At 39.8% G+C, this 25,304-nt stretch overlaps 2 protein-coding genes across 4 annotated transcripts in view; both read right to left on the bottom strand.

Annotated features, from left to right (window-relative positions):
• The window catches only part of WDR36 (WD repeat domain 36), a 29,892-nt gene extending 8,835 nt beyond the window's left edge, over positions 1-21,057 (bottom strand). The window contains exons 1-17 of the mRNA XM_061378087.1: positions 20,872-21,057; positions 19,870-19,897; positions 18,529-18,629; positions 17,933-18,050; positions 16,942-17,074; positions 15,237-15,291; positions 14,274-14,406; positions 13,270-13,445; positions 12,570-12,690; positions 10,073-10,138; positions 8,984-9,067; positions 7,828-7,982; positions 7,057-7,171; positions 5,699-5,864; positions 5,306-5,414; positions 4,457-4,536; positions 511-618 (exon numbers count right to left, since the gene is read on the bottom strand). Coding sequence (XP_061234071.1) covers positions 511-618; positions 4,457-4,536; positions 5,306-5,414; positions 5,699-5,864; positions 7,057-7,171; positions 7,828-7,982; positions 8,984-9,067; positions 10,073-10,138; positions 12,570-12,690; positions 13,270-13,445; positions 14,274-14,406; positions 15,237-15,291; positions 16,942-17,074; positions 17,933-18,050; positions 18,529-18,629; positions 19,870-19,897; positions 20,872-21,018 — 1,895 coding nt within the window. The 5' untranslated portion in view covers positions 21,019-21,057. The remainder of the gene's footprint in view (positions 1-510; positions 619-4,456; positions 4,537-5,305; positions 5,415-5,698; positions 5,865-7,056; positions 7,172-7,827; positions 7,983-8,983; positions 9,068-10,072; positions 10,139-12,569; positions 12,691-13,269; positions 13,446-14,273; positions 14,407-15,236; positions 15,292-16,941; positions 17,075-17,932; positions 18,051-18,528; positions 18,630-19,869; positions 19,898-20,871) is intronic.
• Positions 21,058-21,235: 178 nt separating this feature from the next.
• Positions 21,236-22,685, bottom strand: LOC133225566 (uncharacterized). Of its 3 annotated transcripts, XM_061378071.1 has the most exons (4): positions 22,463-22,685; positions 22,139-22,217; positions 21,713-21,853; positions 21,236-21,602 (listed from the first exon to the last, which is right to left on the bottom strand). In XM_061378071.1, exons 1-4 carry the CDS (start codon positions 22,624-22,626, stop codon positions 21,507-21,509), a joined length of 480 nt encoding a protein of 159 aa, XP_061234055.1. In that variant the 5' UTR covers positions 22,627-22,685; the 3' UTR covers positions 21,236-21,506. The 3 variants fall into 3 exon arrangements, with proteins under 3 accessions (XP_061234055.1, XP_061234054.1, XP_061234056.1); XM_061378070.1 differs by having other exon boundaries at positions 22,149-22,685; XM_061378072.1 differs by lacking the exon at positions 21,236-21,602 and having other exon boundaries at positions 21,609-21,853.
• Positions 22,686-25,304: the final 2,619 nt, after the last annotated feature.

The raw sequence follows: 25,304 nt of genomic DNA, 5'->3' as shown, positions 1-25,304 counted from the left end.
CAATTTACATCTGAGGTGATTTATCATTAAATATAAATAATTTCAACTTACAAGTCCTACTCAGAAGTCTCAGAGAACACTGTATACCAGGACAAGAAGAAAAGCCCCTCAGAAAGTAACACTATATGAGCACCAATAGAATGAAAAAATAAAACCAAACCAGTAGAGTCAAAGAAAAACTTTAGGAATGGCATAACAAGAATTCTTTAGAATAATAAAGAAACATTTAGGAAAAGACAATTTAATTATCAGAGTATCTTTATGAATAATATATGTTATTCATTAATAATAATAATAATAAATAAAATAAATAAATATCTTTATAACTGCAAGAGACTTCAAGAGTTACGAATCACAACACCACAGAATACCAGTCTTAATTAGAAAGAGAAAAGACAAAAGCCTGGAGATGGTACTTTGTAGAACAATTCCCTATTTGTGATACAGGTGATCAAAAGAATTCTTCCGCATCTGAAATTCTATGTAGAAATAGATATATTACATACTCACCACAAATAAATTCCAAGGTCATCCACATGTGCTGAAGCTAGAAAATCTCCCGTAGGAGACATAGTAAGGCTCACAGCTGCGGAGTCTACCAAAAAACAATCTATGAGGCTGAAGAGAAAACACAACAAAGAAATTCTCAGCAAGATGCGCTGGTTTATCTATGCATATCTGAATTACAGCACAAATTTTGAGTGAATGCAAGCAGGATATTGGAAGTATGTATACAAATTAGCACATTATAAGTACTGGAATACAACAGCACTGAAATACTAAGCTTAGCAAACGAATGGCACTGTGCAACAAAACCACTCACCTCGTAAGATCCTCTAAATTGGCTAAAGCTGGTACACTTATGCTACGTCCTTAGACACCCACATTCTGTGGAGAATATGATGAACCATGTGTCCACATTCAACTCCCTATGCCTAATCTTAACATTTATAGGCCATAAATGCCACACTTCAAATCAGCCTAATGATGCTCTGACTTCACCTTTCAATACTTTGCCTTGAATTGTCAATTCCTTCTCTCAAGATCCTTGATACACACTTTGTTAACACTAGGACTTAATCCTTCTAAAGTAAAGAACGCTCTGAGATTATTGTCTCTTTGGCCTAATATACCATTCCTTTCATTATTGCAGAAAGCTGAAAAAAAAACAACCCACCAAATAAAACCCCCAAACCAAAACAAAAAAAACCCATAAAAAACAAACAAAAAAACCCCTCAACACCCCCCCAACCAACAAAAAAACCCCACCAAACCACAAAAAAAACCACCCCACACACAAAAATAAAGTTAAAATATCGAGTACTATGTGACTATTTTAACAATAAACTATTTCAGAGTTCTTGCTGATGCCGTAAGTCTTGAATGATGCACACCCTAGTAGATTTCCACTCAAGCCTGGGTTTATGGCACTGTTTTTCCTTTGTTGAGGCATACATAAATTTCAGTTACTTCAAATTGTAAGAAGCAACTGAGTTTGACAACTAGTTAATTGAGAAACAAAAACAACAAATGGAGAGCTTCAATACTTTGTTTTACTTTACAGACCAAAATCAAAAGCAAAGTGGGAAGTAACGAAAGCAGCTAGTTCTACCACCCAGGTCTGTTCACTAACCACAGAAAAAATATATGTAACAAAGCAGTTTAAAATGTAAAAATCTTGTGGGCATGTGTTTTCTTAGGTATTTGAGCGCTCCTGTGATGATCTGACAAACCATATTAAAAATAAAAGCCTTTTCTTTTTTCCCCTGAAAGGGATATTTTATTCTGAGTGCATGCTATTAAGACACACATTACACATAAAAACTAACCAGGTAAAAGTCACATTACTTATCACTTTCAATATAAAATATACAAACATTAAAACTGTAAATGCCAGAATATGCATCAGTTACACTGATAGCTTTCGCATGCAGCATACAACGGCTAAAAAAATTTACTATACATACTTAACTGTAGTTTCAAATCCATCCTCTTACCACAATCTTTACCAGTAACTGAGAAATACCATTCAATAAAACAACTGTAAGGAACAACTGCAAAACTAAGTTACACTAAATTTTTCTGCCTACTGAATTTAAATGATGATTAAAATTACAGATGGGGGGAGAGGAAAAGTCAATCCACTACAGGAAAAAGACATGCTTATAAATTTTTTACACAGAGTACAGTAATTGCTACATAAATGCCTAATGGCTGAAAGTATTTACCTTTACACTTCCTGTTTAACTGCAAAAGTGAGACAATGGGAAGCATAAAGTTGCTGAGCTCATTATATCAACATGTTTCTTATACTATTCTGTCTCTCAAGTACTCCATCCAAACTATAGTCAGCTTGTAGCCTTGATTTCTTAATTTGTCTATTCAAGCTGCAGTGCAGAAAGAAAAATCTGTATAATGTCAGTTCCTCCTTGTAACTTTCTCTGCACAAATTATTTGTTTCCTAATTCTCAAAAACCCCTACATAAAAAACATGCACAAGGAATACTTAAAATAAGGACAGTTAAACACCACTCCCAAATAAAAACAGATGATCAATAAGTAAATGGTATGGTGTCCATCAGAGTCAGTTGGTATTTTTCACAATGTAGGACTTAAGTCATGTAAAAACATGTTTTCCAGCCTTTTGTAAGGTCAATATCATAGCTGAGCCTTTAGAATGCACAGTTTATAATCTGGTTCTTGTATTTATAAGCAAATATACCAAAGTAGAAGTAAATCAAGCATCTGGCTTTTTATTAAAAGTGGCTCTTCCTTTTCAATATACTGTGCTGGAAAAAACCTTTCCTTTACATTTGGGAAGAACAATTTAACATAATTCCTTTCAAAAGTAAAGTTTGTCATGTATCTGCCTAGATCTTGGCTTGACCATAATTTCTTGCAGTTCTGAGGGAGAAATTATTTACTTATGTGTTACGTCATTTACTTATGTGTTACATGCAAATAAGAACTACTGTTAAAGAAACATATGAATGGATTCTTACTGCAAAATGTTGTGTTATCAAAGAAATGAGAGAAAAAGTAACATCTCTGAAGTTTGATAATTAATGTTTCAATTTTTGTAGTTAATTTTGGAAAGGAAAGATGGTCAGAAAGAGGAAGTCGTAACAGAGTGATCATTTCCTTCCTATTTGTAGTAGAAAGAAGACAGCTACTGTCCATCTTGCCCCATTTTAGACTAGTATCATTCATCATGTGAGAATAAGTCACTTCTGTAGATTCAACACATTTTTAATAGTAAAATGAGAACTTAAAGTATACAAAATTATTTACTAAAATTAATCAACAACTGTAATCGATCCAAATGAAACCATTCAGTTCCAGATATGACCAGAACTGCACACTGCGTAGCACTACTTTAAATTAAAGATCTATTTGTTGTGCTGCTAAAGGAATGCACTGGCAGAACTCAGTTACTCTTTGACCTGTTTTTTTCTAGGCTTCTGAACTTCTTGTATCTACTTGAGTACTTGGCCAAATTTCTTTGTGGGAGAATACTGCTCACAGTGATCATAAAAGTATTTTTGGCAGTTGCAAACATGCACAAATGAAAAAAACATAACTGAAGTAAAGCCTTACCGTGTGGCTAAAATTAATGTAATTGAGAACAGGCTTTAACTGCAGTACTGCATCCAAATTTGGGGCCTGCAGCAGAAGACAGACATGAAGTTCTAACAGGTCCAGGAAAATGGTAAGATAATTGGAACATGTTTCCTACGAGGAAAGGCTGAGAAAGTTGGCATTGTCTACCCTGGAGAGCAAAAGGCTCCAGGAAGACCTTCTTGTGGCCTTTCAATACTTAATGGGGGCTTATAGGAAAGTCTGAGGGAGACTTTTTAATAGGCCTTTCCTGAGAGGACAAGAGGCAATGGTTTTGAACTGAGAGGTAGGTTTAGATTGAATATAAGGAAGAAAAGTAACAATGATGGTGGTGAGACACAATAGAACAGCTCACCCGGAGAAGTTGTGAATGGCCCATCACTGTAGTATTCAAGTTCAGGCTGCATGTGGTTTTGAGCAACCTGATATAATGAACCTGTCTACAGAAGAGTGGGGCAGGACTAGATCTTTGAAGGCTGCTTCTAACTGAAACCATTCTATGATTCTACAAATAGTTCAGTATATCACGAAGCAATCCACCTTAAACAATGTGTTGCCATTTAAATTACAGCACTACTTACAAGGGAAAAATTCACACTACAAGGGAACTCCAGGTTTAGATCTTCAGGACACTTTTATTCTGTACACTGAGAAAAAGGCACATATCGCTAGCATCAGACAGAACTAATATACTGGGTACTGAGTTGTTACACCATGTACAGCTTTGAGTATCACATAGTTTAGCTTGGTGACCATCAAGTCAGAAGGCTTTTTGCCTCTTAGCAAACTGAAAGGTGATAATAATACATTTCTATTATATGTTTTCAAACTGACTCACCATCCAGAGGGAAGATCCCAAGTTTTAATGGAACAGTCCATTGATGAAGTTATTAGCCAACGACCATCAGGACTGAAAGTCTAAAATAAAACAGACAGTTAAGTGGCAAAAGTGGCAAGTCAGACCCTACAAGAGGTACTGTTTTGCACAGTTCAAGATTAGACTGCTCCCTAACACCAGGACGACACCATCTGGCCATAAAAGAAAACTGACACCACCTTCCTGAAAGCAAGAAAAAGACACAAATGGAATCTATTTTGGAACAGTTTTTAAATATATGACACAGAATACACCTGGCTGTTAATAAAAGCACTTTGGTCCATGCTTTTATGTTAATGACAAAATCCACTAAGCATAAAACCAAAGAAATCAAGTAAGTAGGTTACTTACTAGCACTCAGAATTAAATCAGAAGCTAAAAGTATTTCAGTGAACACTTATTTTACAAGATGCAAAATGAGGAATTATCAGTGTGTTGCGTAATCTTAGATCTGTTTACACCTTTTACTTACCTGGCTCATTGCTTCTATACTTTTAGTTAAGAGCCTTGCACAATTTCGCTACGCAGTGTGGTTTTCATTATTCCTAATGCTTTTTTTTGTTAAAACCAAAATCAGCCTGTTGCAAAGTTACAGTAAAATCTGAAAACACACTAAAAATACATGGCCATTTGAACCATATACATTTTGACTGGAAAACTAACGTGGCCAAAACTGCTGTAGAGCTAAATACAAGTTTATTATTCACAGCTGAACATAATACTCAGTGACTTAACATATGCAGAGAAACCCGCCATCTGTACAATTAATTAGGTATCTGTATATGTTGCAGAAAATGAGTTAACAATTACCATGTCATTAATCCTTCCATGGTGTCCTGAGAACGTCCTGACAATCCTCCTGGTTTCTATATCCAAAACACTAATACTGAAGTCATCAAAGGCCATTCCCAGAATACCACTGCCAAGAATCATTAGCACATATGATAGTGAATACTCACAGACAAAAATTAAAAGCAACATCTTAACATCACTCAAAAAATCTTTTACCCTAGGATAGTATCAGATAAATAGAATTACATTCCTTCTATTTAATAAAATGTTTTGTACTTGTTTTGTCAACAGGTAGTCAGTTGTATTTCGAAGCATAAGAATTTTAAACTTCATTAGAGTATTTGGTTGCAATCCTAGACTTACATATTTACAGCAAAACAATATACACATGAAACAGCTTCAGTTTCTTACCTATCCCTGTGAAGCAGAATTCCACTTGGAACACATGGAAGATCAGCGGAGTAAACTAGATCTTTAGTTTTGAATTTCCAAAATTTGATTAATCCTTCACTACCAGCTGTGATTGTCAGCTGGTTTAATCCATCCACTGCTACACCCCTAATGGCTCCCTCATGTGCTGCAATCAAGTGAAAAGAAAGTCAGAGTTAAGAATTTTAAACACAGCATAGAAATCACCAGAATGCCAAACACAGTTATATCTGTCTTGGCCTAACTACACTAAATGAGCAGTAAGCAGGTGATAAGCAATTCTAAGGCCACCTGACAAGACCGAGTATTAGAACTTTATCAGTAGAGAACACAAATCGCTTTAAAGTAAGCACATAGAATTCAATACACAAGTTGTAAGTAACTGAAATTAAGTATTAGCTTTTATTTCTGCCTTGAGTTTGGGGGACTTTTTGTGAATGTGAGATTTGAGGGACTTTTGGAATCAGTTACCAAATCCCTCCAAAGGGGCCTGACCACTCCAGATAACATTTATAGCTTTAGTTCTGGCACAAAGTATTTTCAAACTGCAGTATAATGACAAGGTATAGCTCCTCTGGTTTTGGATCAATTTTATTTCTTCATCTATGCCTAGTGCTACTGGCCAGTAACTAAACTTCAAAAATCCATCCTGCTATCAAGCAACAATCACCACTTTGTGTTTGCTATGCTAGAGGTCTTTTAGAAACTCAGTAAACCTTAAGGGTTCATCAAGACTTTTTCCTTGTTTCTATAATAGAACAATTCAGATCATGATGGCCCTAATATAAACTGCAAACCTACAAAACAACAGCATACATAAGGATACATGATACGAAATATGCATATATGCAACCATTAAAATTAAAGTCTGAACACTGTTACTTACATTAAGTCCCAAGTCTGCAGCCAGGTAATTGAAAATAATAGCTTATGTAAAGAACTGGACTTGCTTAGAATTTCAGTTTCACATGCATGTATTCTTTCACTTTCAAGAAGGGAGCACAAAACAGATAGGAAAATCTCAAGAGATAAAACCTTCTAACAAGAAGCCAAGTACTGGAAATGTGATTATTTCAAAAAGAGCTGAGGCCAGAGGATCTCATTAGATTGCTAACAATTTCGGTAACTGACAACTTTGTGTTAATTAGCTAATATTAGAGCTGCTAAAACTAGCACAGATCCTGTCCTTCAGAGTAGGTTTCATATTACTTCTGATTACAGTGCAAGATAGGACAGTGTACGGTAATTAGAGACACTGAAAATATTCTCACATTCACCTCAAAAGCTCAGATCTTAGACAACAGAACACCAGGCTGTTGCTGTAGTGTGGCAATTCTTACCTCTTTTTTCACCGTAATGCCCTCTGTGAATGCCAGACTGCATGTTATACACATCAACCTGTCCAGTTGACAGCCCAATTACAGCAAAGTTTCCACATGAGGTAATGTCAACTGCCTTTTGAGGGGAAAAAAGAAAAGAACACCCATGAAAGCAATTCTTTAAATGTGTATCTAATTAGTAAAGTTGTAAGAAGATAGGTAACATATCAGGAATACAAGAGTAGTTAAGTTTTTAGCAGACTTTAAGGAAAACTGCACAGAACAAAACAGATTACCTCTCAAAACAATTGAGAGAGGGGCTCTTAAAATCAACAGGTTGTCAACAAGTAACATACATGGCACTGTATGCTTATGCAGGATAATGAAATACTGCCTTAGTGACATCCATCAGAGGTCGTATCTAATAATATCAAACAGTATCTTCAACAATCTGCATCACAGAGCACATTTATCGTAACTGGCAGATACTCAACTCTATATGACTATGACAGATTAAAGGCAGACACCAACCACCTATATTAATTTGAAAATAAAATTGCAATTAATCTGCATGTTTAAAGAGAAAAATGCATATGCAGCATTTTTATTAAGACCATATGCATTACAAAACAGGTAGTAGGACACAATGAAGTGGCAGAAAGCACTTCGCATATCATCAACTAAAACATATCTAGGTTATGCTTTTTCATTCTAAATATTACTTTTGTACAAATAGCTAACAAAATAGCATATATTGTAATGCTGAAGAAACATTATCCTAAATAAACTTACTGTTGCATATATATCAATAGGTTTATGTTTGCTAAATTCTTCTGGCTTCAGTTTATGAGCTCCCATGGAAGTTTTCTGATAGTTCCAAGTTGTACACGTTATATACCCTTGATGGCAGGCAACAATACCATCCCAGTCACTCTGATGTGCCACTTCTGCAACATAACATATATTCCTTTTAGAAACACTCATTATAAAGTCAAATAAGCTCTTTTGATGTTTTTCATTGCCTTTAGGCAAAATAGTTCATATTCACTGTTCCTCTTGGACAGTCAAAAGACTACCATTCAGAAAAACCACTAGGCAAGCCATTGTGCATTTGCTAGTGAAATGCTAAAAAAACCACAAACATTTTTACCTTGAAGCAGTAGAAGTAGAATTTAAGGTAGTTCAACTACCTTAATGAGGTAGATTGGATACTAATTTTAGAAGTGCATATTTACAAATATACACACACCCACTATTTGCAAAGTACATACAAACAGTCTATATCACTAAAGTCTCCAAATACAAATACTGCATGTAGTCAAACAGCTATGCAAAATTGTAAATCAAACCTTTTAACGTATGAAAAAATCAACCATCCTCCAAGACAAAATAATAGCTACACTTAGGACAAAACAGACTTCAAACCTGAAAAGGAGGTCATTAATTTAAAGAATTCTGATGAAGCAAAAATAATTGCAATTCTAATTCAGAAAGCTAGGCTCATAATTGCATACTTAATTACAAATGATCAGAGTAATTTGTCTTTAAAAAGCCAGAAATTTGACTTTGAAAAAAGACTCACATAAAGAAGCTCAAGAATCAAAATCAACCACTCTAAGATACCTTCAATTGACAAAAATCTTCAACCCCCATAACTGCTGCTTCTCCAGCTTGGCATAATATGTACACCAAAAGGTTCTGGCTCACATGCTGGAGATTTGCAAGCCAAGAGCCAGTCAGACATCTGGAATAAAATGCCCTTTTCTAAAATAACAGAAAAATTTACCAAGTAAAATGTCATTTTAAACTGTCACTCAACAGCTCATGAGATCCCACAGAATCTCAATCTCATCTTGATAAAGCACAGGCTTTCAAAACAGTTTCTTGAGGGTTAAAAGACAAAATGAAGCCATGTTCAGCTCTGTAATGTATTTCACAGAGTACTTACCTGAAGCAAAGACTGTAATTGGTGGAAGTGCCATCGTATCAAGCTTAAGACCTTTCTTTTTTGATTTCTTTTTGTTAATTGAACCTTAAAAAAATAGTAATAAAAGTTATGTGTTTCAATCTCATGGCTAGATCTGAGAATAATGGTTTAAAAAGGACTTTTTAACAAATATGAAGTTCCTATCAAACTTAGATAAATTTGGCTTACATTAATTCAGTATTGCTGTTACCTAGGGTTTGAAGAGTTAAGAATATTAGTAAGATTTCCTGTCAAAATTTATGTGAATCTGAGCAAATGTCTAGCCAATTATATTAATGTATGTATTACTCAATCAATTTGTTCCAGAATCTTGTGCTGACATCTTCAGGCAGATGTTCCCCCTCACAGCTAAAACTGCAGTCATGAAGATGTGACTACATAAAGCAATATGTAACACCCACCCCTTTCAATAACTAAATATCATGGTTTAAGGAAAGTCAGAAATTTCAGATTTATGGTCAAAGGATATATATATACACACACAATCTATTAATATACATCTGTCTACTCAAATCTAAACATAAATACAGAGATATCAATATATAGATATTTGAAAATAAAAATCTTAAGTCTTTGAGTCTTATTTTCGGAACTGCACAAGAAATTATGTCCCTTAAACATAGCATTGTGTGGAAGATGTGTTTTTTAAATTAAACTCTACATTAAGTCAAAGAAACTAAAGTCAAGAAATACAAATGAACTAATAATTTAGTCAATTGAGTAGGAGGGAAATGGGGTAAAAAGTTGTAACCGCACATGCTGAAATGTCAGCTACTGCTTTACATATTTTTATTACAAAATTCATGCCCAATGTTTCCCACAGTGAAAGAATATACACTGTCAAGCTACAGAAATTACTTTTAACTATAAACAAATCTGAGAGTACACTTTATATACATCAGGAAGGACTTAGTTTGCAGAACAACTGAGGTGAACAGTCTTCATACAATAGCAAGTGAAAATAAGGCCTACCTAATGTTTTACCTCCTGTTTACGTAAGTATTTTTCAGGGCTTCTTTCACCTATATGCACTTTCACTGAAATACTTACCACGTCCTAAGCTTTTATTGAACTTTTCATGCACAGTTGAAAAAGACTGCAATGTTCCATCTTGACCTGTCAAGATATAAGTAGATAGCAGTGATGGGCAAAAATCAACCTTCTGTTTACTTATAAGGCAACTGAGCAAGTGAAGTAGAATATCTGCACTCAGGAACCTCAAACACCACAATAAAGTATTTACTAAAACTCCTGCTCCGAGTTAAAATATAAACATATTATAAATAGTGGAAGTAATGCGGTATATTTTTTTATGGTCTATATCCCATTCATACTATTTTGTCCTACACACAATCAAAATGACACCTCTTTCATGGACATCATCTCCATGTACAATTTCTCTGACCCCTCTTTCTCCACCACAGTATCTAGCTGTTTGCAGTTATGATCAAAACCTTTAAATATCTCCACAGTACTTCTGAAGCTTTCCCATGACCCCATACACTTCTTCACCGACTACAATATCCCATCCTTTATGTTTTGTCAAACAAACATATGCTGTGGCTGGTTAAGAACTCCAACTAGGTTAGCGAGTAAGCTAACCATAGCAAAAATGGTCAAAGCTGTGCTGCCCATCCTTCCTGTAAACCAGGACACTAATGGGACTTCTCTCCTCTACCCAGAGAACAATGCTCACAGAACTAATAGGATTTTAGTTTAATTTAATGAAGGGACAGAAAGCTCAAATTCGAAACTGGAAAACAGATGTACTTTGTGGAGGAGATGTGGACAAGGCAGAACCAGAAACTAAAAGAAAATAAAACTGCACAACGCATGTAAAATTAAAGCGGAGATGATTTTTTTTTATCAGAAAAATCACAAACCATTTTTTACCACACCAAACAAATAAGGAAACAAAAAATTAATAAAAGTGAACTTAATATAACTTGGAATCATAGAATTCTAGAATAGTTAGGGTTGGAAAGGACCTTAAGATCATCAAGTTCCAACCCCCCTGCCATGGGCAGGGACACCTCACTCTAAACCATATCACCCAAGGCCTCGTCCAGCGTTGCCTTGAACACTGCCAGGGATGAAGCATTCACAACCTCCCTGGGCAACCTATTCCAGTGCCTCACCACCCTAACAGGAAAGAATTTCCTCTTTATATCCAATCTAAACTTCCCCTGTTTAAGTTTTAACCCATTACCCCTTGTCTTATTACTACAGTCCCTAATGAAGAGTCCATCCCCAGCATCCCTACAGGCCCCCTAAACTTGAAAGACAATTTAACAATTATACTATTCAATCATCCTTTCCTGTGATACAGAAGTAAGGCAGAACGTATATATTGGGAACTGGAAGAAATGTTAAGCTCAATGAAGGCCAGTGACATTAGTGAATCTCACAAAGTTAATTTGTGGAGATGCCTGTTTTAAGGAAACAAGGGGCACTTGGAAGGCAACTCACAATATTGCTAGCTCATTTCGTTGTAAAATTTCACCACTAGTTCAGAAAAGAATGTAGACAGATAGTCTCCTTGCACTGCAAACACATCACATCTCAAAACTCAAGACCCTGTTCACTTTAGTGGCTGCCTCTGCTCTCTCCATTTTTCAGTAAATGAAGCACTGAGGGGCTAAAACAAATATAAGGATTTGCTAAGCAATTCTTTACTGTTTCTATGGTTTATTTGGTGTGAGCTGAATTACTGTCAAGTAAGCAGTTAACTGAATCCAAATTAATAGCTGGAGGACCAGGGAGTAATTTTAGCACAAGTAGCTTTAGTACTGTGTATTGTTGTGTTGTATTATGTGTAACATTCATCAAAATGTTATGTTTTCAAAGTTACCCATGCACACGATTTCATTACTTTAGAGTAATTAGAGATTAGATGAACAATCTCCATTAGTCCATTACAGAAGTGGTTCTGGGCCACAAAACCATCTGATCTAGTACTTAATTTCCAAAGTCATCTATTTATAGATTTTTAAATATGCTAGTTTCTAAGGAAGGGTAGTCACACATTTTTACACTTTCAGGTTAAAGTCTTGGTAACAAGCAACATTCAGAGTATGTAGACACAACTGAGCTGCAAGAGATTACAAAGACACTGCAACCCAAAAAGCTTGCTTAAATTAGTGGGAAAGGTGGAGTGTCTCCTCTAAGTTACTAACTGCTATGCTGCTTGTTTTTTTTACCTGTCACAACAGAATTTCCCTTGCTCTTACAGGTTTTAATTTTGACCAGCTGATAGCTCCTTAGGAGATGATGAAACAACTTTGATTCATCAAGCATATACAAATGGACCACAAGAGCAGCTTGTAACCTTTTCTGCTTTTAACTAGTCTTCAACCTACCCACTGATAATCCTCTAGGGAAACTGTGAAACAGTCTGATACAGTAATAACTGATACCATCTACACTGACCACTTACTAAGTTTCATAAATACACATATGTAGCACAACATATAGGCTATTGTATTAGTAAAACAAAGACAATTAGCTTTGCATGCAGGAGATCAGACTGAAGATTGAGAATTCATACCTGCACTAAGAATTTGCTCTCCGTTTTGCCCATGGTATCTGATTTTTGTTGGTGGTGCACTATGCCCCATCCGGCTTCTCAAGACACGTCCTGTACCACCAGGGCCATCAAAAATCCACACCTGTCTCCCAGAAAAAGAGCAGAAAAACAAAGCTGATAAAAATTGTCCTGTCGGTAATTACTACTCGTGGCTGTGGAATAGGCTTAGCTGTGAGCTGGTGCAGCAAACTTCGCACACCGGCTTTCATCCTTGATCCTAAGACACTCTGGAGGTTTCCTACCACAGCAGCTGAATGTTTCCCACTGTTCATTCTGTCCCTCCACCAAAGGCTAATGGCACCAGTGGACATGCAGCACAAGGGACTTATCAACAGCAACTGCTCATGACCCAGAACATTTTAAAAAGAAACAACAAACAGATCAGGACTTAAGATAGTGTGCCAGGATGCAAAGCATGGTTCTGGAAAAGGATCCAGAGCTTTGTTCTTCAAGGCTATCACAAAGCAGTAAATGAAGTAATGACATCATGGTAGCAAATATTTAAACTGCCCTATTACAGATCAACTGACAGCCAGCACCTTCAGGATCTTGAGTTTTGCTGTAAGTTTTTGACAACTGCTTGAATCCAAACTGAACATTTACACTTTGGAGGACTGCCGGAAAAACATAACAGCAGATAGGAGCAGCTGTTGTAACTTACCTGTATAGCATTATCAGCACCATTAGTAATAAGCAGTGGCTCTCCAGGGACAAACGACATACCAGCTATTGCTGAGGAATGGGCATCTTGCATCTGACACATTAGCTTCTTCTCTTCTAGATCCCACAAAGCAATGTGTCCAACTGGGCTACCAGCTGCCATTACTGGGTGTCCATCTGCTCAACAATAACAAAGTTCAAAAGGTTTGCTTACTGACATTCAGCTCATCTTTGCAGACTTCTCACATCTTAAAACTGATGCAAGGAAAAACTACAGTCACAAGGAAAAAAAATAAATCTCAAGCCGATTCTAAAAGTATGTTTTAAGTGAACTATTCCAGTATTTCAAGCAGAAAAGAAACAAAAGTTCACAGATAATAAAAACAGGATTATTTTTTCTTTTAACCATTTAACAACAAATACATCTAAATCTAGCAGATGATGCTAGAGGTTTTGCTTGGAAGCACAAGAGGTATTGTACCTGTACCATTTTCAAAAGTTACTGTATACCCAAGATGCTTCCCGAAGCTTATTAGCCTACATGCATCAGGATGTGAGTGCTACTGTGTCATGACTTTGGAAATTATCAGTCCCTGTTTTAAATCCTCTTGAGCTTTTCAATTAACAGCAAAAATAAATTTCAGAAACGTACTTAAAGACTAAAATGAGTACAAAAGTTCAAAACAATCCAGTAACACTTACACTACATTTCCTAAATATAAAGACAGGAAGAGAGAGATTAGAAAAGATCTAATTAAAGTACTGTACGCCATACTTCCTGTGCACTGAGTCAGTACACAAGAAAATACTATAAAAACAGCCAGTATGATGAACATGCATTATCTCCCTTACTTACAGGCAACTTCTCTAGATTATCTGCAGCCTTTGAAAGCTAAAACTCTCAGCCCAAATTTTCCCTCTGAAACACTTGAGAACATAATTTCATACCTTACACTTAGTTTTAGTGATTTTATACAAATTTTCACTAAAAATTCCATAACTTACCTGTACGAAAAGATATTGCTGTGATGGGACCCCAGTCTTGTTGAAATTTCATTAGAGTTTCATCAAACTTAATATTATGTATAATAATATGACCAGATACAAGACCAACTGCAACAACATCCACTGCTGGAGCCTGCAAGGAAAACAGCAAAGCAACTGAAATGAAAAAGAAAAAACTTGTTGCAGTACTACCAATACCAATACATACGAAACAATGTATCCTAAGTCCAGGACAAATAGTAAAAAAACAAATAAATCATCTTGCACAAGAACTTCTATGTATATCACCTTAATACATGACTGAACACGTGACAGACCTAAAAATAAAAACCAGGAGATGCAAGATTTTGTGCTCAAGTCTCCACTGGATGAAACAATTCTGTCTCCAGAAGCTGGAATTCCTTTGAAAAATACCCCACTTTACATTTTCAGTTCTTGTAGACTATTAGCCACCCTGCAAGAACCCCTGGTATTTAGAAGTTTTATATAAGATAACTGCAAACCACTTCCAAAGCTGTGATCAATGCTACCAATCAATTTTAATTCATTTTTATATATACAAATATACATTAAATACAATTATAGCACCTTTCATTGAATCAGCAAAATCTACATTTTATTAACCTCCAAAGCAAACCAAATTTAGCAAAAAACTACTAGTGCAACAGAAGTTATATGATACACATGCATCTCGCAAACGAACCGTTTCTGTGAATTCATTATATCGAGTGAATAGACTACAGATGTTATGAACACAAAACAGCTAAGATACTAAATACAACAAAACTAGAGCTAGAGGAAGGGCAGATAATAAGCCTTCAAGTCTACCCCTCTTCAATGAGTAAAATGCTCATCAAAATTACCTGAGAGAATGTAAGCCATATTTATTGCTATAATTTTAAGCAATGATATTTTGCCTTCTACTCTTGACCAGTTATGTAAGAAAATACCAAAATTACTAACTTGTTCAAGGGCAGTGACTGCAAAGTGCCATCCTGGAAAGGAGTATAAGAGTTTGCTGGAAAACAAACACATAAGAAACATACATCAACTTTTTTTTCCCTACAACAAAATGGCTGCTTTATATGCACTTATACAGGAAAAGTATGTAAGCTTTCTGTCCTTATACATAAGTTACAGAAATGTGATACTAATAAATAAGGTGAAGAATAAAACTTATGGTTAATTTTTATTGGAAAAAGTTAGCGCCATGCATTAATACCACAAAGATGACATAATGACATAACATAAATAGGGAGGAAGACCCTTCTATGCCAGTTGCTTCCCATGCATTTCTGCTCTGAACACACCTCTTCAGAATTATTAACATTATGATATAAAGTCAGGTCCGACTTCTATTAAAAACAAATCCTTCATTTGCAGACTAACTTCCCTAAATGAAGACACTAACTCATATTACAAGCACCTTGTTTCTTTTAGAAATGGTGACAGCCAAAGAATGAAGCAGGACTGTTCACTGACAAGGCAGTCATGCAGTACTTACTAAGGGTGAAATTATGGACACTGTTTAAGAACACACATGATTAAAAAAGTATTCCATTACCACAGTTACAAGTTGTCACTCTTAAAAGACTGCCCGCAGCCACATGTTACCACCTCTTGTTTTCCTTTCTTGCCAGAGACCATAAAATTTCAACCTTGATACTCCTATTTATTTTTTTGCCTAATTTTGCCCACACCTACCTATAACATACTCTGCATAGGAAACAAATAGTCAAATACAGATACTGCTTAACACAGCCACATTGCCAAAAGAGTAGTAAAAGTCCCATAAGTTTTTACACAATTAAAAGAGAAACTAATCCATCTAATGAGGACTTTTCATCACCTAAGATGTACTGCATCTCAGCTGCTGTGACAGGCATTGAAAAGATGTAAGAGCACTACGAATACAAACAAATATTTTACTTTTCTGTATTTTTAATTATTCCTATATAGCATATACAGCATCTCCAAACATTAGAATATGAAACAAACAAACAAAATAGCAGCTGTATCAGTGAGCGATTATAGCTATGAAACTGAAACGCTGAACTATGCAAGCTGAGTTAACACCTATTTGCAGTACATAAATTAGCATGCAGGAAAGTTCTCTGTAGCTGTAACTTTTACAAGTCAGAAAAACATCTGACCATGAAAGGCATGAAATACTGCCATTATGGACGGTGTTCTACTGGGACACGCTCAGAGACAGCTACATGCCTACACATCTCTTATTTGAATACAAGGATCAACTACCTCCACACTACCTGGCAGCATTTCCTTGGACCCACAACAACCAAACAACTAAGCTTGGAAGAAGGGAGGCAGAAGGCCTGAACATGCATTTATTATTATTCTAATTATTTTCAAGGGAAAGCTATGTGATTCCAAAAAATAATAATAATTTAAAAGCAATTTTAAAAAAAAACAACAAACAAAACCAATCCTGAACAATCCCTAGAGTTTTGAAGGAAGAGTAAACACCACACAACTTGAAAGGCATCAGAATTCAGGAAGATGCAGCAGTTGCTGTTCCTGGAGATAGACCAACTGAAAACCTGTGCCAAAGGACTCAGTAAAAGATTCCATGTACTTAAAAAGTATTATTTTTTGCATATGAAAATACTTGGAGCATTAACCGTATCCAGGTTATTAAGAATCTTACTTGGATCTTATATTCCACAGCTGCAAGCTCCCTTGTTCACTCCCAAGGAGAATTTTATTCAAATAGGTGCTGGGATGCAGAACCGCAGAAACTGCAAAAGTGGCCTTATCAAAACCCATTTCAAGATACTGCTCTGCAAAAACGTAAGGAACAATGTTAATGCTGCTACTCCCTACAAAACCGCAAGTTTGTCACCCCTTCACAATTGTCAAGGCAGAACTGATGTTTACTCTGTACAAATGCCACTGGTGCTTCCTGCATTAAAGGATTAGGTTATGCATAACAGGGCAGGATAAACTTCTTTACACTGTAACATCTGTTGGCTTGAAGGTATATTTTTTCCCTATAAGCCTACCTAACATAACAATTTGGCAAAACTGCAATGATCTGTATCTTTCCGAAGGATGACTGCTCCTGCCTGAGCAAAACACCTCAAATGATTAGCATGCCTTTTGTTTGTCATAGCAACTTCAAATCTCTAAAGCCTGTCTGCAGCCACTTTCAAGACCCAGCATCCAGGAAATGACACTGGTCACACCAATGAGAATGATTTCTAAAGAAAAAATTTCAGGGCACTGAGGCACGATTTCCTAAGGCACTTTACAATGGCATTAGAAGATGATGACACAGTTGTAAGATTATTCGTAAGAACTTAGTCTTACCCAGACTGGTAAATATCAAGGATTCCAGAGATGGTGCCAAAGCTACTGTACCACACTCTTTACCAGAAATTGGAACACTGAAATGAAACTTCTGTATAAGCATATCTTTTTACATATATATGGAACCTTACTGGGTCTCTGTAAGTGATAATTAATAATTATTGAAGAGGTAGGACTTCAGACTACCGCTCAAATAGCACTATCGTTTAAGAATATTTTTTCTTTTTGAAGAATAAAATACTTCTGACTACACACATTTAAAAAAAATAAAATTTAACATTACTGTTAACAATCCTACAAAGTACTGACAAAAATAAAGTGTCTCTCACCTTCTGACTGTGTATCCCAGACAATAAGAACATTGTCAACATCCACAGAGATGACATGATCACCAAAGGGCTGCAGAAGGTGTATCCTTGCCTTGTGACCTTTGTATGTATGAACCACCTACAATTTCAAATTAGAAACGTTTCCAATATAAGCTGTTCAGATAGCATGCCATGCTAACCTAACACTTGAGGACAACTTACACAGGTCAGCAACAAGTTTAAATAAAATACATGTATAAACGACACAACTGTAAGTGGAAGACACATAATTTCTCTGATATTTGAAACTGTTAACAAAAATATTTTAAAGTATTTTGATTATTTAGTTTTATTGTAATTAATTCATATGAATTTAGAATTGTTTTCCAGTAACTACGTATTTTTTATGTTTAAGTAGCTACTTTATTATTATTATAATGAATACATAAAGCAAAGGTCAGCCACTGCATTCTATTTTAAGCTTTTTATTCTTCCTTCTACAGTTTTTGTTTGTCTAAAAGATACTAAACATCTATGGAAATAAGTCTTTGTAGAAAACTAACGGTCTTGAACATAACTGTTTTATACTACTATGCAATAAGTAAATGAATAAAAACCTCTTTGTTTCTGGCAAAAGCATGGAGAACATTGTCATAGGAAGCAAATATCAACATGCGGTCTGCTGCCAAACATGTAATGTCTTGTGGCAAAGCATTACCTGTTAATCAAAGAAAAGAAGATTTTAACAAGTTTCAGGTTAATAACAAAAGAGAAGGCCTAATTTTATTTGTTTAGCACGGTGACCCACAAAGAAAGCTCTCCTGTTCTAACATTCAGTTGCATTTCTTAGAGAAAGGCTCATTTCAGATTAATGCACTTTTACCATAAATGACATCACACCAACAAGAACAACATCAGATCAACAGATCAGGTGGTTATTCTGAAAAACATGGCATAAATTACTGAATTATCACTGCAAGAAAAGGCACATACCAGCTCTGTGAAGGCTTATAAAGAAGTTATGCCAACACAGCATTTCTGTGGACTGTCAAGAGTCCTACAGCCTACTTGGACTCTAAGTGTGGCCTCGCCAGCACAAAATGCAGGAGAATAACAACTTTCCCTGATTTGCTGGCCACACACCTAACATAGCCCAGTACATGGCTTGCCTTATTCAGTTACTGCATTGCTGGTCCACATTCAACCCCCTGCCCCTTTTCAGCATAATGCCATGCTGCCAGTCAGTTCCTGGCTTGTCCTGTCCAGGTGCAGGATTCTGCACTTGCTCTTGCTGAATTTGGCTGGTTTGTTGGCTCAGGCCTAGAGTTTTGCAACACCTTCGCAGATGAAGCTGAGCCATTCTGGGTGCCAGCTACTCTCCCTAATTTAGTATTGTCTGCAGATTTTTACTAAGAGTGGACATAATCCTCATATCTCAGGCTATTGATGAAGGTGCTGAACAATATGGGACCTGCTGTTGACACCTAGGGTCCTATGCTCTGTTGCCAACTGGATGTCAATTCATATCCTTTGTATCCAGCAGTCCAACCAATTTTTAACACCCCCCTGAAGATTTCTAGTCCCATTCACACCTGTTCTGTTCCTGTAATTATTTTCCTTCAGTAACACGTCCTTCTAATAACCACAAAAACAACAAAAAAGGGATCTGAAATTCAGCTTTACTCACTGCTCACTCCTTAAGACCTAGGGGTGTTCTTGGAAGAAGATGATAAAGATAGGAGGTTCACAAGGTATATCCCTAAGAGAACTTTAGGTTGCAACTGCAGTCTTATTTCCAAGTGGATATCTGGTATTTCTCAAAGTCCTTTGAACATATTTCTGTGCAAATATTAGTATATAACTACAATTAATTTTCCATTTCTGAGTTGAGAATCAAGTGCTAATTCCAGATGTGTTAAAAAAATAAATACCGGAATGAACAATTAGTGCATACTTACTCACAGCAACAATACCAAGTTTCTTCACCTGCAATGGAAATATTTAAGAGGCAATTTTTAGTGATTGATTGCAATTAATTTGCTATAAACAGGAATTCAGAACTCCAGGAACCAACCTAGAGAAGAAATCCGCATGCCTCACAAGACAGAAAAATCATCCATCTATCAGCATCTACAGGAAAACCCACAGAAAACAAGTCAAAAGGAGTGGGACGATACATTTGCCAAAAGACCATTCAGCAACGCCAAGCTGTGCTTCTTGATATACTATATCCTAATGCACAATAAACTAAGCACATATTTAAACACCTTGCAAAGCTTAGGAAAAACTGTTTTCACACCATCGCTGATTCTAGTTCATTTTTTTTACCACCACATTATGTTATCATCTCTGTTCACGTAAATTTGCTTTAGTTACAGCCATCACTGTTTTAGCTCACAGTCTGTGGACAAGACTGTCGCGAGTGAGTGAATCCTAAGTGCGTACCAGAAAGGCACATGAAAGAAGATAGGCTGCCGGCACCATCCTGTTCACTATAATCACTAAATTCTGTTTTGTCCTGTTTGTAGCTGAAAATGTTTTTACTGTACAGCAAGAAATGAGTTAACACCAGGAGCGTTTATCTTTGAAAGATGCTTATCTGTTACGAGTTTTCATACGACCTAATGGAATCGATTTAGCAGATTGCCCAAAGAACCCCACCCCCTAATTCATAACTATCCAAACTCCAGGCGAGCTTCGGTTTTACCCAGCGACAAGGGAAAAGCCCCAGCATGCGGCGGCCCTCAGCCACGCGAAGGCCGGGCACACCCACCCTAGCCCCTGTAGCCTGCCGCCTCCCTCCCTTCCCACGGGCAGCCCCCCTCGCCGCCGAGAACTGCCACGGGCGGCCTCCTCACGCCGTAAAGGCGAATACACGGAGGAGCAGCCTAGCGCCGGCCACTGTCTTGGCGAGCAGGATGCCGATGAAAGGAACGGGGCAGCGTTGGCCGTATACTCACGTTGTAAGTGTGGACGCTACGCCCAACGGCCGTGGCCAGATAGAACTCTCGGTGCCGGCCGTGGTAGCGCAGGACGTGTGGGACGTGGCCGCTGAACTGGCCGAGCACGCGGAACCCGGCGAACACCCCACACCCCACACTCGCCATGACCACGCCGTCCGCCCACCGGAAGCGTGTAGCCCGGCTTCCTCCCGGCTTCCTCCCCGCTTCCGCCCCGCCCCGCCCCGCTTCCTCCGCACGCACACACGCACCCACGTGCGCACACAACCCGGACTCAGCCCCGCCACCCCCCCTTCTCTTGCACCCCTGCCGCGACGGGGGTTTGTATTGTGGGGTGGGCGCTGCGGCAAGCAGAGGGCTGTTAGCCGCTTTCGCCTCTGCAAACGCTCTCTGCAGCCACGTCTCGGTTTTATTCTCCTTTCTTCCCTTCTTTCTTTTGCCCCGGGCAGCCCCAGTGTACGGGCCCCCGGAGCGCGAACAGCCTCTGTGCTATCCAGGGTGTTTGGTTTATTTCATTCTTTTAGTAAATTATATAACCCGCAGGATAACTTCGTTGCTTGACTGAACGGCGGACAATAAATATTCAGCAAAATTCGGTGAAGGGAAAAAAAAAAAGCCACCCAATACAAAGCCACCTATCCCAAATTCATGTAGCTTCTCCACACAGCCATCAGCTCCCGGGCCTTGCTCTCGTCGCACGAGCCTCGGCTCGCCCTCCGGATTGCGCCGCCCTGCCACCGCACATGCGTTAACGGACCGCCGCCGCGGAGCTGCCTTTGTCATCCCCGGCGCTCCCCGCGGCACGGCGGCCCTGCCGCCCCGGACGCGATCCCGCACCCACCTGTGGCGGCTGGTAGCCGGGGCAGTGCCGCTGCACGACGTAGAGGGTGCTGGGCCACAGTGGCGGCCGGTCGCCGCAGCCCCGCGCCCTCACCAGGGCGCACTCCAGCAGCCGGCCCGCCCGCTCCAAACGCCAGGAGCCCTGCGGGCAAACGGCCGGTCACGTCCCGGACCGCGGAACCGACCCTGCCAGCCCTCACACCCGTCTCCCGCCAGCACTTTCCCGCGACCCCCCCTCGCTGCTCATACCGGCCTCCTTCCCCCCCGCTTTCTCCCACTTTTCTCCCTTTTCCCCCTTTATTTCGCCCCCCTTTTTCGCCTCTTTCGCCCTTCCCCCCTTTTTTTCCCACCGTTTTTCTTCCTCCCTCCCTCCCTCAAACTGCTGTTCTTCTTTCTCTTTCCCCGTAGTCGCCGGGGATCCGTGCACCCGGGCGAACCTCGGACTGCTGCGGACCCGCAGGCGGGGAAGGCGCGTCCTCGCAGGTATGAAAATCGAGTTGTAGCTCCTGGAGGGAAACAACAACAGGGGATGCTTGTTAAAGCCACGGTCGTCGCCGTCGCCTCGGACACCCCGATACAAACATCCCTACCGCCTTCCCCGCTGCCGTGAAGGGTGCGGGCATCGGCGGTGCGGGCAGCCGGTGCCGGGCTGCGGCGGGGTGCTCCGGGCCCGCTGCGGAACTGCTCGCACGGTGCGCCGTCCCGAGAGCCGCTAAGTGTGTGGACCATTAGCTTCTAAGCCGCTCATCACCTTTGCAACCGTGACAACATCTTCAGCGTCGGTGAATCATTACACAAGCGACTTTCAGTCCTACGGGTCTGCAAGGCGCCGGGAAGAGTCGGATAGCGCTCTGGCAGCAGCCGCCCGGGCTCCTGCTCTCCGTCCCTGCCAGTCCCAGCTTCAGCGAAGCACATTTTAGGAAGGTCGCCGGAGGAGAGTAGGAGATAACTTCCCCGTCCTGTTTCACAGGCACCGGTTTACTAAACTAGCCAACTCCCGGCTTGCTAATCGAGATTTTCAGAAAGTAGCTGCCGGCGGTCAAGGGTAAAATCGTGGAGGCAGTGCCGTCCAGAGTTTCCCTCCGATGCCACCAGAGAAACCACCAACCTCTTTTTTAAAGGTCATGTATGGATCCAAAACGTTTAGGAGATCCTCTTGTATCTCGTCGTGGTTACAGAGGCTGAAATTGTAGGTGTATCCCCGTGGTAGGTCGGCGATCTGAAGAAAGATGATCAAGCCACAAAAGACTGTGTAAGAAAAAGCCAAAAGTTAATTATCCTGCACTGCTGCGTGACCCTATAAGGCACGGAGAACAGATCTGGGATGCCGGTGCTTTGGGAGCACTAGAAAAACTGGTTGGTTACCCTTGTGATTATCCATGGTGTCTTTACACGTTGTTTTTCTCCTGCTGGGCTTCAGATCGTTACTGGCTTCATATATGTACCTGAACGCCTACGGAAATGAAGGTTTCCAATTCCATAACTGGGTCTCATTTGGATGTCTCATGCACCTCTTTCCAGAACTTCAGACCTGAAGTTGTGTCACTGGTTCGAAAAGAAAACTGAGGTAATGAATAATAATCAAACGCAGAATCCAAACCCCAAACAAAACAAACCTGATCGCTCCACAGCAGCCAGTCTTGCATAAAACAAGTGTGAATAGCCCTCCCCATAACTTCACTGGGGACACCTTCGGCTACAGTTATTATAGTAACATGCTATTTTCTCTTAAAGGTGAGATAAAACACTTCCGGACACCTGCAGATGGACTGCACAGGGGTGGTTGCTCAGACCCTCTGTACGGAGGTCGCAGGGGCATCTGTAGCGCACTGCTTTGACACACTAGTGCAGGAGTGGATGGAGGTGCTCTTTTCCCTGTGTCGCCTACACTTTTTATTTACCCCCCTCAAACGTGAATGTTTTACCTTAGAAACCACTTTCCCCGGGGAACCACTTCGGTTGCGCAAGTTGCAGGGAGTGCAGACGAGGGACACATGCTGTTCTGTGGGGACAGCCTGGCTGACAGGGCAGCCAGATGACTGGCACTGTCTACCGGGATGCTAGCTTCAGGCTGCCCGGACACTGAGAGGTACCCGGGGAAGAGATCCAGGCTGTCCCTGGCCCTGAGAAATGCCCGGGGCGGGGCTCTAGGCTGATCGGGGCAGTGAGGGATGCCAGAGGCGGGGATCCAGGCTGCTCCGGGCACTGAGGAGGAGGGGGCTGGCGAGAGCAGGAATGGACCTGCTGCTTTCCTCTGCCTGAGGAGCTTCCAGAGCCCTTTTCCCGAGGGCGGGCGGCCGGCACCTACGCCATGGTCCCCACCAGGTACTCCCTGCCCCGAGGGAGTGTTTCACAGGAACTGCCCTTGGGGCTGCCGCGGGGCAGGGGCGCTGGGAGGCGCAGGGCTCACAGTGCAGAGTCTCGCCAAGACTCGACTCGCCGGCTGTCCCGGCTGCTCTGAAGCTCAGCTTCAGAGAAAGTTCATGTTCGTTTTTGGGAAGTGCTTCTCCGGCATAAGTCATGAGGAAATCCCAAGAGGACTGCCGCGGGAGAAAGGACTTTTTGGACCAGCTGAGCTGCGGACGAGCCAAAGCACATCCATCAATACTGCGTGCCTGTCTGCTTGAGAGGGTTCGGCTCCCGCACCTCTTCCAGGCCTCTCTCTTTTCGCTGTCTTTCTTTTCTTTCCGTCCTTAATCTCTCAGCCTAGTCGGGTGCCTGCGGCCCTGCCCGGGGGTCGGAGCGGGATAGCGGGAGACGCGCGTCCCCGTCCCGTCCGGTTCGAGGAGGATGCAGAACTGGAGCAGCGGTCGTTCAGAGAGTGTCACGAGACCTGTGACTCTGTGTATGTGTGTGCGTATACGAATCTTTATTCGAGTCAAACCCGACGTTTTGAAACCAATGCCTTAAAAGATACTGGAGTAATGGAGACGCAGGTGCTCTGAACATTAGCCTAGCTCGGGAAGGAGTGCCTTAGCACTGGAGACAGTCTTACCAGGGTGCTTCCCTTCATCGCTGTCACAGAGTTGCCAAACAAATAACAAAATTCCAGTTTCCTAAAGGACGGCTTGTTCTCATATTCCAGGAGCTGATGGGGTTATCTTGATTTGCAACGCTGTGTGCCTTCATTTTTCTCCGATCTTTTTTTTTTTTTGTTTCGGTCAGAATTTGCTAATAAGCTTCATAAAATTTAGTAAGATAGTAAAAAAAACAATTCTTCTAACTAGCTTTGTGTTTCTTGTTTTACAGCTGCATAACCAAAGATGCACCCTACCATAAAGGAAGTTACATGAGAAAAGTCTTACTGTGCTCCTGAAACCAGCAACATAAACAACAAAATGCCTATTGTTCCTGCTATGAATTCTATGTAATATTGATCTAAGGAAGGACTTCGGGACTAGGAACATGTTAATTTTTACTTACAATTGTTCATTTATCTCTACTGAACGGGACATAGCAAACCTATGAATAGTTAAATAAAGCTGTTTATTTGTCCTTTCTAAACAGGATGTAATAATCTTATGAACAGGTAAAGGGTACAGCTTGGTTTAATGCAAAAAACACTGGATTGAAATTCTTTTCCATCACTTAAT

The sequence above is a fragment of the Neopsephotus bourkii genome, unplaced genomic scaffold (genome assembly GCF_033783945.1).
Source record: "Neopsephotus bourkii isolate Nb327-2 ecotype Australia unplaced genomic scaffold, CSIRO-AGI_Nbou_v1 NB_1764, whole genome shotgun sequence".
NCBI classification, from domain to species: Eukaryota; Metazoa; Chordata; class Aves; order Psittaciformes; family Psittacidae; genus Neopsephotus; species Neopsephotus bourkii.
The sequence above is the reverse complement of the archived record's forward strand: the minus strand, read 5'-3'. Positions and strand labels throughout refer to the sequence as shown.

Coding starts and splice junctions, on each gene's coding strand:
- LOC133225566 (XM_061378070.1), bottom strand. CDS start 22,440: ATGGTCCACACACTTAGCGGCTCTCGGGACGGCGCACCGTGCGAGCAG. Junction 21,854..22,148: donor CGGGTCCGCAGCAGTCCGAG/GTTCGCCCGGGT, acceptor GTTTGCCCGCAG/GGCTCCTGGCGTTTGGAGCG. Junction 21,603..21,712: donor CCGGCTACCAGCCGCCACAG/GTGGGTGCGGGA, acceptor GTGCGGTGGCAG/GGCGGCGCAATCCGGAGGGC.